Below are 17,154 nucleotides of genomic sequence, written 5' to 3' on the forward strand. Positions count from 1 at the left end.
TAGCTTGAAACAGTATAAGGGAACTGTATAGCAAAAATGTGGTGTGCAGGCAACCGTAGGCTACAGTTTTGGGTACAGGGGACAAAAAAAAATAAAAAAAATATTTTACAAAACCGTACAAGATGCAAAAAACAGACAACCTGATGCATCTTTTGGCGTACGGTTTTCAATGGAGAGTCAATACATACGGTTTTCAATACAGTTCCGTACGGTTTTCACATCGAAAACGTATACGGGAACTGTACTGCAAAAACGTGGTGTGAATGCGCCCTAACCTAAAAACTTCTTTCCTTTGGCTCCAGGCTGCCTCGATCACAGGAGGGCACCACATCCCAGACACAGGTCTCCACTTCATCCGCTTCAGCCTGCCATGGCCACCAGTCCCTCCTGATGACCTCAGGTTAAAGGGGTACTCCGGTGGAAAACATATTTTTTATTTATTTATTTTTTTTTTTTAAATCAACTGGTGCCAGAAAGTTAAACAGAATTGTAAATTAGAAAAAAAACAAAGAGGTTGTGCAGTTCACAATTAACTAGCCGAGGTAAGGAGGTTGTGCACCTACACCAGGTGCTGGAAATTTAAAACAATATTTTCAAACAATAACCAACCCCTCAAGACTAGTACCAGTTACCTGATACAGTGGTCCCTCAAGTTACAGTATTAATTGGCTCCAGGACAACCATTGTATGTTGAAACCATTGTATGTTGAGACCAGAACTCTATGGAAACCTGGTAATCGGTTCTAAAGGCACCAAAAAGTTATCCAAAAATTAGGAAAAAAGTGAGGATTAAAGAAAAATAAGTAGATAACTAATACAGATAAAGCAAATCCTTACTGTCTAGGTCAGTGTTTCCCAAGCAGGGAGCCTCCAGCTGTAGCAAAATTACAACTCCCAGCATGCCCAGACAGCCAAAGGCTGTTCGGGCATGCTGGAAGTTGTAGTTTTGCAACAGTTGGGGGCACCCTGATTGGGAAACAATGATGTAGAAGGTTGAATAATTTACCAGGACAAGAGGGAAACACTGGTCTATGTAGAGGACAGGCGCTTCTTCAGACATGCAGTGTCCTATAACCCTGGCACAGGTAAAGAGTAGTACAGAACATGTAATACCTCCCTGTACTGTAGGGGGCGCTACCAGACACCAATCAGTGCATGCACTTCAATAATACAGGTGTTTTACCGGTAAATTACCCATTCTGATTGGTCGGTTCTTCCAGCCATTGACACGTTTCACAGATCTGGACTGTCTGTACATTGTATGTTGAGTCTGGTTTCAACTTACAATGGTCCAGAAAAGACCATTGTATGTTGAAACTATTGTATGTTGAGGCCATTGTAAGTTGAGGGATCACTGTACATGGATGAGAAATAATATAAATAAATAGCTGGATCGTGCTTCAAATATAGGATACAATTTTATTAAAATATATAAAATGTCAATTAATGTAACTTGGCTTCGTTGTACAGGGCCCTTGTGCTGAGGAGAAGAAATAGATTTACTTAACCATACACTTGTAATATATAATAAACACCGATATTTAGTATTTCTACAAAAATATAAAAAAGATATAGTAAAATATGTCACTTTCAATAGTCCGGTTTTCAGTTACTGGACTATTGAAAGTGACATATTTTACTATATCTTTTTTATATTTTTGTAGAAATACTAAATATCGGTGTTTATTATATATTACAAGTGTATGATTAAGTAAATCTATTTCTTTTCCTCGGCACAAGGGCCCTGTACAACGAGGCCAAGTTACATTAATTGACATTTTATATATTTTTAATAAAATTTGTAAATGACTTCTATTTAAAAAATCTTAATCCTTCCAGTACTTATCAGCTGCTGTATACTACAGGAGGAAATTCTTTTCTTTTTTTAATTTCTTTTCTGTCTGACCACAGTGCTCTCTGCTGACACCTCTGTCCGTGTCAGGAATTGTCCAGACCAGGAGAAAATCCCCATAGCAAACCTCTCCCGCTCTGAACAGTTCCTGACATGGACAGAAGTGTCAGCAGAGAGCAGTGTGTTCAGACATAAAAGAAATTCAAAAAGAAAAGAACTTCCTGTGGAGCATAAAACAGCTGATAAGTACTGGAAGGATTAAGATTTTTTTTTTTTTTTAAATAGAAGTGAATAACAAATCTGTTTAACTTTCTGGCACCAGTTGATCTAAAAAAAAACCAAAATGTTTTCCAGCGGAGTAACCCTTTCATTTCCGCAGCAAATTCAGTGTAAAATAAACCCCTATTCCGGGGCGGAATGGAGTTAGCAAGGAAATTCCTTGCTGAGGGTACGTTCACACGCGAGGATTTTCGCAGCGTATTTAGCTGCGGATCCGCTGGTGAAGGCCCCGCTCTATGGTGGCTTTACATGTGCCTGCTGGTAGCAGCAAAACGCCGCGACGAGCAGACACACTGCAGCGATGTGCACGGCGTACTCTCACATCGCGGCCGCTCTCCCTGCTCTGAGCTAGGCAGAGAGCTCCCGCGATGTGCGAGTATACAGCGACTCGCACATCGCAGTGTGTCTGCTCGTCGCGGCGTATTGCCACTACCAGCAAGCACATGTAAAGCCAGCATAGTGTGGGCCTTCACCAGCGGATCCGCAGCATAAAATACGCTGAAAATCTGCACGTGTGAGCGCACCCTAAATTTCCATAGAGTGCATGGGCCCTTATCGTGCCATTATTCCTGATCACGTTTACATTCCCAAATTCACCTCTCGAAACTACACCTGGTATCTGTAGTGCGACTCCTAGTCCATTCCCTACTACGCTCCTGACTCATCATGTGCATCCCATATCCCACTTTCTTTCTGTACAGCAGTGTTTTCAAACTAGGGTGCCTCCAGCTGTTGCAAAACTACAATTCCCAGCATGCCCGGACAGCCTCTGGCTGTCCGGACATGCTGGAAGTTGTAGTTTCGCAACAGCTGGATGATCCCTAGTTTACACCTAGCACCAGAAAGAAAAAAAAAAAAAAAAAAAGTTTTCCACCCGAGTACCCCTTTAAGATGTCACAGGCGTAACTATTTTTCCACACAATATGACCGCGAACCACAGTGACTGTGACACAGTCGTTTCCGTACCGCCGCATTTATTGTTACTAGAAATGAGCGAACTTACAGTAAGTTCGATTCGTCACAAACTTCTCGGCTCGGCAGTTGATGACTTATCCTGCATAAATTAGTTCAGCTTTCAGGTGCTCCCGTGGGCTGGAAAAGGTGGATACAGTCCTAGGAGACTCTTTCCTAGGAATGTATCCACCTTTTCCAGCCCACAGGAGCACCGGAAAGCTAAACTAATTTATGCAGGAAAAGTCATCAACTGCCGAGCCGAGAAGTTCATGACTAGAGATGAGCGAACTCACAGTAAATTCGATTCGTCACGAACTTCTCGGCTCGGCAGTTGATGGCTTATCCTGCATAAATTAGTTCAGCTTTCAGGTGCTCACGTGGGCTGGAAAAGGTGGATACAGTCCTAGGAGACTCTTTCCTAGGAATGTATCCACCTTTTCCAGCCCACAGGAGCACCGGAAAGCTAAACTAATTTATGCAGGAAAAGTCATCAACTGCCGAGCCGAGAAGTTCGTGACGAATTAAACTTACTGTAAGTTTGCTCATCTCTAATTGTTACCATAAGAACCATCAGCTACAATAGTCACCGTTTACACAGACTATGCAAATTTGCCGCAACGCACATTCATTTAGCCTCTGCACCCTTGTCGCTGTCATCATTTTTTGTGTGGAAATTCACTATACTTGTTGCCAGTTCGCATTTTTTTTTTGGTTTCTGATTGTCTCGTTCTTTTGTATAATATTCTTGTATATATATTGTATTTTTTGGGCCTTTTGGAAGCCAATAAAATTAAAATGTTCTGAAAATTGAAAAAAAAATTTAAAAAAATAAAAATAAATAAAAGAGAGAAACCGAATTAGATAGCAGTTTCTGCGTCTCACCTTGCGGGCCTGCTCCTCTGCCCGTTCCTTCTTAATCTTCTCCAGTTCTGCCAGGAGGGCTGCGGTGTCATCGTCACTGTCTTCATCTGAATCGTTGTCTTCATCTTCCTGAGAGGGGAGAAAAAAAAGCCAACAACAGAGTTCAAGACGCTGCAAAATAATCTCTACATGTGACCTTCCCTGGAGTCCTATAGAAACCCTCCACAATCCCCGGCTCTCTACATCAGGGTTTGCCAACTAGTGTGCCTCCAGCTGCTGCAAAACTACAACTCCCAGCATGCCCGGACAGCCTTCGGCTGTCCGGGCATGCTGGGAGTTGTAGTTTTGCAGCAGCTGGAGGTACTCTGGTTGGAAATCACTGCTCTACATAGTGGCATAGGTCTGCAGGGAGACAAAATAACAACTGCAGAGTCTGGACCAGAAGGTTACGATTAGAGATGAGCGAACTTACAGTACATTCGCATTCGTCACGAACTTCTCGGCTCGGCAGTTGATGACTTTTCCTGCATAAATTAGTTCAGCTTTCCGGAGTTCCAGTGGGCTGGAAAAGGTGGATACAGTCCTAGGAAAGAGTCTCCTAGGACTGTATCCACCTTTTCCAGCCCACGGGAGCACCGGAAAGCTGAACTAATTTACGCAGGATAACACATCAACTGCCGAGCCGAGAAGTTCGTGACGAATCGAATTTACTGTAAGTTCGCTCATCTCTAGATACGATCAAAGTATCACAAAATAAAAAAAAAATTTAAATAAAATTTTTTTAATAAATAAATATTTAAATACAAAAAAAAAAAACTTGAGATTCTATTTACCATTTGACATTATAGGTAATCTGATTAATTATGCATTTAGTTCTCCCTATTTTTCCTACTACCGCTATATAATGAACTGAGTGGAATGGCATAAACCAGCAGCTTTTGGAAGAGAAACACTTTTTTTTTTTATGCCTCCTTTTTTGTTTTTTTGTGAGGTGGAGCTGCTACCATATAATGCAGGCAAACATGGTAAATGCCAAACGCCATGTTCTACTATAGTACATTGCTAATTGAACATCAGTACATTCTGATCAATGTCCACTACTCCCTTTTTTTTTAAAGAAACGAATATAATACAAGTTACAGCGTCAAAGGTTTTTAGAGCAATATCAGGAAGTATTACTTTACTGAGAGAGTAGTGGATGCATGGAATAGTCTTCCTGCAGAAGTGGTCGCTGCAAATACAGTGAAGGAGTTTAAGCATGCATGGGATAGGCAAAAGGCTATCCTTCATATAAGATAGGGACAGATAAAAGGCTATCCTTCATATAAGATAGGGACAGATAAAAGGCTATCCTTCATATAAGATAGGGATAGGTATAAGGCTATCCTTCATATAAGATAGGGATAACACTATCCTTCATATAAGATAGGGATAACACTATCCTTCATATAAGATAGGGATAAGTATAAGGCTATCCTTCATATAAGATAGGGATAGGTATAAGGCTATCCTTCATATAAGATAGGGATAGTTATAAGGCTATCCTTCATATAAAATAGGGATAAGCATAAGGCTATCCTTCATATAAGATAGGGATAAGCATAAGGTTATCCTTCATATAAGATAGGGAATAGGTATAAGGCTATCCTTCATATAAGATAGGGATAGGCATAAGGTTATCCTTCATATAAGATAGGGATAAGCATAAGGCTATCCTTCATATAAGATAGGGATAGGCATAAGGCTATCCTTGATATAAGATAGGGATAGGCATAAGGCTATCCTTCATATAAGATAGGGATAGGCATAAGGCGATCCTTCATATAAGATAGGTATAGGCATAAGTCTATCCTTCATATAAAATAGGGATAAGCATAAGATTATCCTTCATATAAGATAGGGATAGGTATAAGGCTATCCTTCATATAAGATAGGGATAGGTATAAGGCAATCCTTCATATAAGATAGGGATAGGCATAAGGCTATCCTTCATATAAGATAGAGATAAGTATAATGCTATCCTTCATATAAGATAGGGATAGGTATTAGGCTATCCTTCATATAAGATAGGGATAGGCATAAGGCTATACTTCATATAAGATAGGGATAGGGATAAGGATATCCTTCATATAAGATAGGGATAGGTATAAGGCTATCCTTCATATAAGATAGGGATAGGAATAGGAATAAGGCTATCCTTCATATAAGATAGGGCCAGGGACTATTCAAAGTATTCTAATTACTGGGTAGACTAGATGGGCCGAATGGTTCTTATCAGCTGACACATTCTAAAGGTCTTTTATTCACATATCGTGAACAATACGCAGCATTGTGGCCCTTCCAGAGCTGTTAAAATAAGAATATAAAAATCTCTGTATAAGGCTGCTTTCACACTATAAACTTCTGTTTTAAAGAGCTGTTATATTGTTCCGTTATGAAAACCCTTAAAAACGGCCGTTACAAAATCCCACACGGGCTACGACAGGTTAAAAAACGGATAATGTAAAAAGCCCATAGACTTTAATGGGATTTTGTAACGGCCGTTTTTAAGGCTTTACATAACGGAATATTAGGACGGCTCTTTAACACGGAAGAACTTTACATTGTGAAAGCAGCCTAAGGGCTTCAACGCTGTGTCCAGTGATTGTTCACAACATGTTAAAGGGGTTATCCAGGAAAAAAAATATTTTTTATATATCAACCGGCTCCAGAAAATTAAACAGATTTGTAAGTTACTTCTATTAAAAAATCTTAATCCTTTCAGTACTTATGAGCTGCTGAAGTTGAGTTGTTCTTTTCTGTCTAAGTGCTCTCTGATGACACGTGTCTCGGGAACCGCCCAGTTTAGAAGCAAACTCCCATAGCAAACCTCTTCTACTCTCAAGTTCCCGAGACAGAGATGTCAGCAGAGAGCACTGTTGCCAGACAGAAAACAACAACAACTCAACTTCAGCAGCTGAGAATTATTGAAAGGATTAAGATTTTTTTATAGAAGTAATTTACAAGTCTGTTTAACTTTCTGGAGCCAGTTGATAAAAAAAAAAAAAAAAATTAAAAAATTAAAAGTTTTTTCCTGGAATACCCCTTTAACCCCTTAAGGACTCAGCCCATTTGGGGCTTAAGGATGCAGACAATTTTATTTTTACGTTTTCGTTTTTTCCTCCTCGCCTTCAAAACAAATCATAACTCTTTTATATTTTCATCCACAGACTAGTATGAGGGCTTGTTTTTTGTGTGACCAGTTGTCCGTTGTAATGCCATCACTCACTTTACCATAAAATGTATGGCGCAACCAAAACAATACTATTTGTGTGGTGAAATTAAAAAGAAAACCGCAATTTTGCTAATTTTGGAAGGTTTTGTTTTCACGCCGTACAATTTATGGTAAAAATGACATGTGTTATTTATTCTTTGGGTCAATACGATTAAAATGATACCCATGATAACATACTTTTCTATTACTGTTGCGCAAAAAAAAAAATAAAAAAAATTATCGCAAACTTTTTAACCAAATTAGTTTGTTTAAAATCCCCCTAATTTGAAGACCTATAACTTTTTAATTTTTCAGTATAAGTGGCGGTATGAGGGCTTATTTTTTGCGCCGTGACCTGTACTTTTTATTGATACCATATTTGGTTATATAGAACTTATAATCCATTTTTTATAAATTTTTTGGGGAATAAAATGTTATAAAAAAAGCATTTATTTTGGACTTTATTTTTACGTTCACGCCGTTCACCGTGCGGTATCATTAACATTTTATTTTAATAGTCCAGATATTTATGCACGAGGCGATACCAAATATGTATATAAAATATTTTTTTAACACTTTTTGGGGGTGAAATAGGGAAAATGGGGCAATTTACGTTTTTATTGGGGGAGGGGGTTTTTCACATTTTTTTTACTTAATTTTTTAACTTATTTTTACACTTTAATAGTCTCCATAGGGGACTATTTATAGCAATCACTCGATTGCTAATCCTGTTCAGTGCTATGTATAGGACATAGTACTGATCAGGGTTATCGGTCATCTTCTGCTCTGGTCTGCGGGACGGCAGATCAGAGCAGAAGATGCCGGGAAGGAAGCGGAGCAGGTGAGGGGACCTCCGTCTGCTGTGCTGGATGATCGGATCGCCGTGGCAGCACTGCGGGCGATCCGATCATCCATTTTAGTGACCGCGATGCCGCAGATGCCGTGATCTGTATTGATCACGGCATCTGAGGGGTTAATGGCGGACATCTGCGGGATCGCGGGTGTCCGCCATTACGGGCGGGTCCCTGGCTGCGATCAGCAGCCGGGACCTGCCACGCATGATCCGGGCATTGCTCCGATGCTCGCGGTTATGCTTAGGACATAAATATACGTCCTGGTGCGTTAAGTACCGCATCACCAGGACGTACATTTACGGCGCTCGTCGTTAAGGGGTTAATAAAAAATATTTTTTTTTTCCCAAAGAAAAGGGGGTTCTGGGCATTTTTCTATTTGTTCTGAGTTACCAGCCCTGTGCCCCATGATAATAGGTGGAGGGCTGACTAAGAAGTTTTATCCCTGCAGATGCGGTCACCTGAAGCTGCGCAGGGGACAGACCCCCAGATCCTGAGACTAAAAAGGTGCAAGATAGATACAATTCCCTGCACAGTGGGTGATCAGGGGGAAACTTTACAGGGAACAACAGTAAGGGTAAGTTCACACGTACAGGATCCTGGGCAGATTTTATGCGCAGGATTTGCAACTGCAGATTAGAAGTTGTGCTCAGTCTTTTAGTTTACATTGAAATCTGCAGCAGAAAATCCTGCGCATCAAATCTGCGTTAAGTGTGAACGTAACCTGAAGGGGAAACAGCCCTACAACATCACTTATTGGGGGTCCCAGATGTCAAACCTCCACCGCTCCACTCTTAATATCTTCCATCATATTACGAGATAGGGGAACCCCCTTATGAAGTGACATAACTAGAGATGAGCGAACTTACAGTAAGTACGATTCGTCACGAACTTCTCGGCTCGGCGGTTGCTGACTTTTCCTGCATAAATTAGTTCAGCTTTCCGGTGGGCTGGAAAAGGTGGATACAGTCCTAGGAAACAGTCTCCTAGGACTGTATCCACCTTTTCCAGCCCCCGGAGCACCGGAAAGCTGAACTAATTTATGCAGGAAAAGTCATCAACTGCTGAGCCGAGAAGTTTGTGACGAATCGAATTTTACTGTAAGTTCGCTCATCTCTAATGATAACGAATGAACAACATCAGGTTAAAAAAGGATTAAAACAACAACAACAAAAAAAAAAAAAGCTGACAATAACATCCGTTTACTGTAGACTTCAATGTTAAAATTTAACGGCCGTTTTTTGACCATTATTTTTGTCGGACCAAAAATTTGTGCATGCACCATCTTTTGTGTCGGCAAAAATAACGGACATTAGTACAAAAACGGGAGAAAGGTGATCCGGCTCCCAGTCAGGTAAAAAAAAAAAATCCAGGCTTTATTGAAACATTTTTAAATCCAAAATAGTGCACAACAAAAAGGTAAAAACACGCAAACGAAACGCACCAACGCGTTTCGACTTTCAGAAAGTCTTAGTCATGGCAATGAGTGTTAAACTGTAACAGTCTTATATATCCAGCCAAATCCCCCAAAATAGTCACGTGACTCCCATTAGTAAAAACGGACATACCTAATGAAAAAGGATGGTAAAAAAAAAAAAAAAATCCCATTGACATGAATGGGATTTTTTGACGGCCATTTTCAGGACTTTTTTGCCAGGAGTAATAACAGAGGTTTTTACAGGAGGATACCTGTAGTGTGAATGGGGCCTAAACTGTGATTTCATATGGACCAGTCAATAACCTGAAGTTGATTTGAAGCCCCCCAGACTAAATGTAAGGATGGAAAGGAGAAATACATACATCTGTCAGCGGGTCGTCTGCATCCAGATTGGCTGCTGGAATCTGATCTAAACGGGGCTTCTTGGACACAGATGATGTGTGTTCTAAAAGGTGGGAAAATATTAGGTTTAATAACAGAATAGAGACACTGGAGATTAATACAAAAATATTGAGACATCTAAAACCAAATATATGCTCATTGACACACAAAAAAAAACAAAAAAAAAAAACGTATTTTTCGCCGTACAAGACGCACTTTTTCTTCCCCACACTGGGGGGGGGGGGGGGGGGAAGTTTTTGCGTCTTATACGGCGAATACACACCTATCGCAGCGGTCCCTGCGGCCAGGACCCGCAGCTAATACAGGACATCACCGATCGCGGTGATGTCCTGTATTAACCCTTCAGACGCGGCGATCAAAGCTGACCGCCGCATCTGAAGCGAAAGTGACACTAACCCGGCTGTTCAAGACCGAGCGGTGAAATCGCGGCGTCCCGAACAGCTTACAGGACACAGGGAGGGACCTTACCTGCCCCCTCGGTGTCTGCTCCGTGCCGGGATCCCCTGCATGGCGGCGCTCTCCTTCGACGTCATCACGTTGTCGCGCACGCCGTCCCAACATCCCATAGGAGCGGCGTGTGTAGCGACGTGATGACGGCGACGGAGAGCGTGGATCCCGGGGAAGAAGACGTCCGGAGCGACGGGGACACCACGGGGACGCGGCGACAGCGATGGAGCGACATCCAGGGCAGCGGTGACGGGTCTGGAGCGGTGGGGACACGTATTACCTCCTATCCAGTGGTCTTCAACCTGCGGACCTCCAGATGTTGCAAAACTACAACTCCCAGCATGCCCGGACAGCCAACGGCTGTCTGGGCATGCTGGGAGTTGTAGTTTTGCAACATCTGGAGGTCCGCAGGTTGAAGATCACTGCTGGGTTCAGAATCTTTTTTTTCTAGGTTTTGCACCTTTAAAATTGGGTGCGTCTTATATGCCGGTGCATCCTATAGGGCGAAAAATACGGTAAAATAAAAATACACCCAGAATAAAAGGGGTACTCCACTGGAAAACATTTTCTTTTAAATCAACTGGTGCCAGAAAGTTAAAACAGATTTGTAAATTACTTCTATTAAAAAATCCCAATCCTTCTAGTACTTATCAGCTGCTGTATAATACAGAGGAAGTTCTTTTCTTTTTGGATTTCCTTTCTGCCTGACCACAGTGCTCTCTGCTGACACCTCTGTCCATTTTAGGAACTGTCCAGAGTAGGAGCAAATCCCCATAGAAATCCTCTCTTGCTCTGGACAGTTCCTGACGTGGACAGAGGTGTCAGCAGAGAGCACTTGTGGTCAGGCAGAAAGGAAATTCCAAAAGAAAAGAACTTCATGTGAAGCATACAGCAGCTGATAAGTACTGGAAGGATTGGGATTTTTTTTAACAGAAGTAATTTACAACTGTTTAACTTTCTGGCACAAGTTGATTTAAAAGAAAAAATGTTTTCCAATGGAGTACCCCTTTAAAAGCAAAACTCTCCATGCAGTTATGAATATTCTAAAAGGTGTAGAAACTCATTCACCGACAATGTATTCCAGGTGTTAGCGCCCCCTATAGACTGCATCAGAGCATGTAGGGATATTTATATTACTCATCCTAAGGGTGCGTTCACACTATGCAATTCCCGTGGAATTTCGCCCCTTTCGCGGTGAACTTTTACATCAGTGTGAATGGGTTTCCGCGAGACACGTCCACACTGAGCAATTTCAGTGGCGGTAAAATTCCGCCATTGAAATTGTTCCGCGCAGATAATGAAAATTCGGAACATTTCGTTGTGTGAACACTTCCTAAAGGAGAAAAAAAAAATCATATTTTTTTTTTTTTTACAGGTATGAAAAAACCCATATAAAGATTGAGTGTGTACCTCTTGGCGGCCGGTCTCGGCTCTTCTCTCTGACCACAACGCGTTCCCTTTCTTCAAGTTCCCTCCTGAAGTCGCGGCTTCTCACCTCCTCGGGGGCATCCTGGGTGGTCTGTCTACAAAACACACACACAACATTACGTATCCCTCTAGATCAGTGGTGTCCAAACTGCGGCCCTCCAGATGTTGCAAAACTTCAACTCTCAGCATTCCCGGACAGCCGTTGGCTGTCCGGGCATGCTGGGAGTTGTAGTTTTGCAACATCTGGAGGGCCGCAGTTTGGACACCACTGCTCTAGACGGAAGCATATGCTTATTGGGATGTACCCCTTCTACATAAGGAAAGCTTTTGTCAACTGTATATGAAAAGTTACAGATTTTTTTTCTCTTTTCAGAATTTTCAAGGGCTCTGCTTGCTGTCAGTGAATTAAAAAACTGTTTTTATAAGTTTAGAGATTCTATTAAAATTAGATCACCATCAGGCTGGGTTCACACAGGACCTGAAGTATTAATACAATTGCAATAAGGAGTACATAGGGTGAACATTTTAAAGGGGAACTCCGCTGCCCCAGCATTCGGAACATTTTGTTCCGGACGCTTGGAGCAGGCGGCGGGGGGGGGGGGGGGGGGGGGGGGTTGTGAAGTCCCTGTCACGCCCCTCGTGACTTCACATCACGTCTATGGGAGGGGGCGTGCCACGCCCCCTCCCATAGACTTGCATTGAGGGGGTGTGGCGTGAGGTCACAAGGGGCGTGACAGGGACTTCACAACCCCCGCCGCCATGCTCCAAGCATTCTAAACAAATGTCAGGTACTGCACAGATATCGCGGGGGTCCCCTAATCCTTTGGATAGGGGATAAGATGTCTAGGGACGGATTACCCCTTTAACAGCAGTGGTATGACAGGCTGTAATCAATAAATAAAATGGTTCAGTGGTGAGACACATCCCCTTATCAATAAAGTGATAGAAAATGAGACATCGGGGGGCAAAAAGGGGATGAGATCCAAGGACCCCAGACCTCGTTAAGAATTATTTTATTAATACGGGTAACGACAGTTGGCAGGGAGAGAGTAGTTGCTTCCATTGAGATGCAATATAAATGCGGGTGGCTAGTAGAATTTGATGGGCCGGTCGGAACATACGAAATGGCATCTGACTGGGTCTATGTCCCAAAAGACAAAACGCTGGCGTCACTGGGACAGTGCAGGGCAAAATGCTAACCAGTATAATCAGTACTTGCCGCCAAAGAGTCACAACAACAGGACAGCTCAACCATGTATGGTACATCGTACCTCTAGTCTCACAACCACGAAAACAGGATGGGGAAACCAAAGGGTACCTTTGCCGTACCTTAAAGGGGTACTCCGCCCCTAGACATCTTATCCCCTATCCAAAGGATAGCGGATAAGATGTCAGATCGCTGCGGTCCCGCTGCAAAAATTGAAAGACACATTTAAAATAAAGAATGACTTTTTTTTAAAATAAGGCACTGACATGACAATATAGAAAAGTGGAGGTAGCAGGATAAGCGCACACACATGGAATACAGGGAAAGACAGATCTTGGAGGAAACCCAGCAGGCACATCACTGATAAGGAAGACCATTATGATTCTGATTACTGATCAATAAATAATTAATTATATTATATATATATATATATTTATTAGGGATCGACCGATTATCGGTATGGCCGATAATAAAGATTTTGGGCATTATCGGTATCGGCAATTACCTTGACGATAAGCAGATAATGCCCCGCCCCACGCACCGCCACCACCCCCCCCCCCCGACCCACCGCGTCGCACCCCCACTGTAGTGCTGGGCGGTATACCGGTATGGATTTTTGCCCATACCGCTATACCGGTCGGGCCCCTCCCCCACCCTCCGAGTCAATAGAAAAAAAAAAAAGAAAATAAACTTACCCGTAATGGGAGTGGTCCGGGCCATCCATCCATCCATCCTTCCTTCCTGTAGTGTCCGGCGCCATTCCGGGTGGAGGGTGCACCGGTACAGGCTGTCCTTCTCCGGGGGTCCTCTTCTCCACTCCGGGCAGGCTCTGGCCTAGTACGCTGCATAGACGCCGCTACGCCGTGACATCAGGTGCGTCGCTGCGCACGGGTGTCACTGTGCAGTGGCGTCTATGCTACGCTACTAGGCCGGAGCCTGCCGAGAGTGGAGAAGATGACCGCCGGAAAAGAAGGATAGCCCGGACCGGTTCACCCTCCACCCGGAATGCCGCCGGACACTACAGGAAGGAAGGATGGATGGCCCGGACCACCCTGACAGGTAGGGGGAGAGAAGCGGGTGGTGGCGGCGGCCTATGGCACCGCAAAAGCCACTGCAGTGCATTGATTTAAAGCGCCCGCTTTAAATCAATAACCTGCAGCGGTGTCGAGGGGGGATAAATAGCCGATAACTTATACCGGAATATCGGTATAAGTTATCGACTATCGGCCCTAACCTCCACCAATTATCGGCCCTAAAAAAACGATATCAGTCGATCCCTAATATATATATTAGATATATATGCTAATATTATGCAGAAAAACATTATTTTCCTTATGAGACATATCAGCTTGCTATTTGCTTGTAACGAAGATGAGGACCTTGGGATGAGGCCAGAAGAAGCAAGATAAGAAGAAGAGGTTGGAGGACAAAAATATTTGAAGAAATATAGACTGTGCAGAGGACAGATATATCCGGAATTTTCTGGTAGAATAGGGGGATGACAACATAAGTGAACTATGGCCAAGAAAAATTAATTCTTAATATGCTAATATATACAGACGCAATACTCAAATTACCAATCAAAAACCATGATGATTTTGATGTGATAACTAACCTCCCCTTTATGTCAAATGTAAAAACCAATGTACTTCGGTATAATAAACAGCTCCTTAGCCAGTATGCTGAGAATAAGATATATACCAACATTTTGTCTGGTGTTTATTTCTTGTGTCGACACTCAGCAATATACAGCGGCAGTCACTCATATTTTAAAGCCTGACCAGCAGCCATCCTTGACAACTTCATTCAGAGAAATCACTTGTAAGACAAAGTATTATAACAACCAGCATAGAGACATGTATACAAGTGTATAGAACAACGGAAAAATCATATAAAAGAGGCGAGAGCTACACAAAAGAACAACTGAAACTCTGTAAGACATCCTGCCATGTGTGCTGCCAACCTACCAGCTCCAACCCACGACAGAAAGGCAACAGGAACTCAAATAACCACTAATTACAACAAAGGTCTGCAGCATACCATCACTGAACACACAAGACGTCCAATCGTGAAGCAGATGGGCTACAGCAGCAGACCACACCGGGTGCCACTCCATAGTGTATATATAATTACCTGTATTTGATCTTTGTGTGTGATGGAAGGTCTCTACTGGAATACTGTTTGGAAAGCTGACTAAGGTCTCCTTCTCCTTTGCCTCTGCCGCCTCTGGCTGGCTCAAACGTTGGCCTTGCTGCGGTTGTCATTCTCTAAGCGGCTGTGCCATAAACAGGAGACAGCAGTGGTCATTATGTGCATTTACAGTGCCGACAAACCTCAAACCAACCCATGTGCAAGACTTGTCTGTACAGAATCTAAAGTGGTAGGTGCATTGACACCATGTACCAGCTAGACGGTAGCCGGATTCGGCAGGGAAATTTCAAAACCAGCCGCGTCTGTATCCCCGCCGGACCCGTGCTGTATCTCATTCATTTAAAATGTGCCGACGGGAGACAGTGACATCAGATACTGTCAGCATATTTTTCCACCATATCCGATTTTGTGGTCACACTAAAAACCGTGGTATGCCACGTCTGGCTCAAGCATGATGTGAATGCACCCTTATAGGAAGGGGAACAGCTCCCCAGACACATTCAAGCAGTGTTTCACAACCAATGTGCCTCCAGCTGTTACAAAACTACAACTATCAGCATGCCCAGACAGCCTCCAAACATGCCCAGACAACTGTTGGCTGTCCGCGCACGCCGGGAGTTGTAGTTTTGCATTAGCCGGAGGGTTGCAGGTTTCACACCTGAGCTCTAGAGTAGCGTTTCATAATTAGAGTGCCTCCAGCTGTTGCAAAACTACAACTTCCAGCATTGTAGTTTCGCAACAGCTGGAGGCACCCTGGTTGGGAAACACTATTCTAGACCCTAAATGCCCAGCCTGTGGCCCTTCAGCTGATGCAAAACTACAACTCTCAGCATGCATGGACAGCCATTGGGTGTCCGGGCATGTTGGGAGTAGTAGCTTTGCAACACCTGGAGGGTCGCAGTTTTGACACTTACACTCTAGATCAGCGTTTCCTAACCATGGCGCCTCCAGCTGTTGTAAAACTACAACTCCCAGCATGCCCGGACAGCCGTTGGCTATCTGGGCATGCTGAGAGTTGTAGTTTTACAATGGCTGGAGGGAGCCAGGTTGGGAAACTTTGCTGTGGACCCTAGATTTCCAACCTGTGGCCCTCCAGCTGATGCAAAACTACAACTCTCAGCATTCCCAGGCAGCAGTTGAAGCTTTCCATGAAACAGTGGTCTCTAAACTGTGGACCTCCAGATGTTGCAAAACTATAACCCCCCCCCCCCCCCAGCATGCTGGTAGTAGTAGTTTTGCATCAGCTGGATAGCCACAGGTTGGAAACCACTGACCTACATGTACTTACCTGCAGGACTCTGACTAGATTCTAGGGGGCACCCTCTAACCTACTGCTATTATAGACCACCCCTAATAGTATTCATTGGTGACCATACACAAGTTTGCCTTGGGAATGTATTCCCCACCCAGACAGCCTCATGTAAGGATCCCAACAACCACCTAGAGGACATACACACACATATATATATATATATATATATATATATATATATATATACATATATACATACATACATATACATACACATACACATACATACCCCGCAGGCTCCCGTCCCTCCGGCTCGGAACACCGCACTAAAACAACCGCAATCCGCCTGGGCACGTCAATAAGGAGCGACCAGAAACCTTTAGATCAACACATCCGGTGCTTGTTGTTGACGTCACATCCGGCCGTTCGCGCTGCCATCTTTAATGCTGGCAGTGTTCCCTCAGTGCGGAAGCGCGTCAGGAGACGGGGGGGGTCTATTTATTAATACAAGGGCAGGTTTATAAAAGGAAAAACAACTGTCTTTGATGCGCATAGCAGCCAATCACAGCTCAGCTGAATGCAAAATGAAAGCTGTTGTTGACATTGGTTGCTATGGGCGACAAAAGACAGTTGTTGAAATTGCCCATAGCAACCTATCAAAGTACTTTTTTTTGTCACTAAACAAAAAGTAAAAAAAAAAAAAAAAACAGACAAAAAACATCTAAGGATACGTTCACACATGCGGGTTACCTTCAAGTTTCACAGGTGTTCCGCAGTGG

General features: G+C 43.1%; 1 protein-coding gene across 1 annotated transcript in view; it reads right to left on the reverse strand.

Moving 5' to 3' along the window:
• Positions 1-16,815, reverse strand: part of CWC15 (CWC15 spliceosome associated protein homolog) — a 32,058-nt gene extending 15,243 nt beyond the window's left edge. Inside the window, exons 1-5 of the mRNA XM_056561508.1 lie at positions 16,665-16,815; positions 15,106-15,247; positions 11,748-11,860; positions 9,851-9,933; positions 3,968-4,075 (exon numbers count right to left, since the gene is read on the reverse strand). Of these exons, the coding sequence (XP_056417483.1) occupies positions 3,968-4,075; positions 9,851-9,933; positions 11,748-11,860; positions 15,106-15,236 (435 nt within the window). The 5' untranslated portion in view covers positions 15,237-15,247; positions 16,665-16,815. The remainder of the gene's footprint in view (positions 1-3,967; positions 4,076-9,850; positions 9,934-11,747; positions 11,861-15,105; positions 15,248-16,664) is intronic.
• Positions 16,816-17,154: the final 339 nt, after the last annotated feature.

Source organism: Hyla sarda, chromosome 2 (assembly GCF_029499605.1).
Source record: "Hyla sarda isolate aHylSar1 chromosome 2, aHylSar1.hap1, whole genome shotgun sequence".
Classification (NCBI taxonomy): Eukaryota; Metazoa; Chordata; class Amphibia; order Anura; family Hylidae; genus Hyla; species Hyla sarda.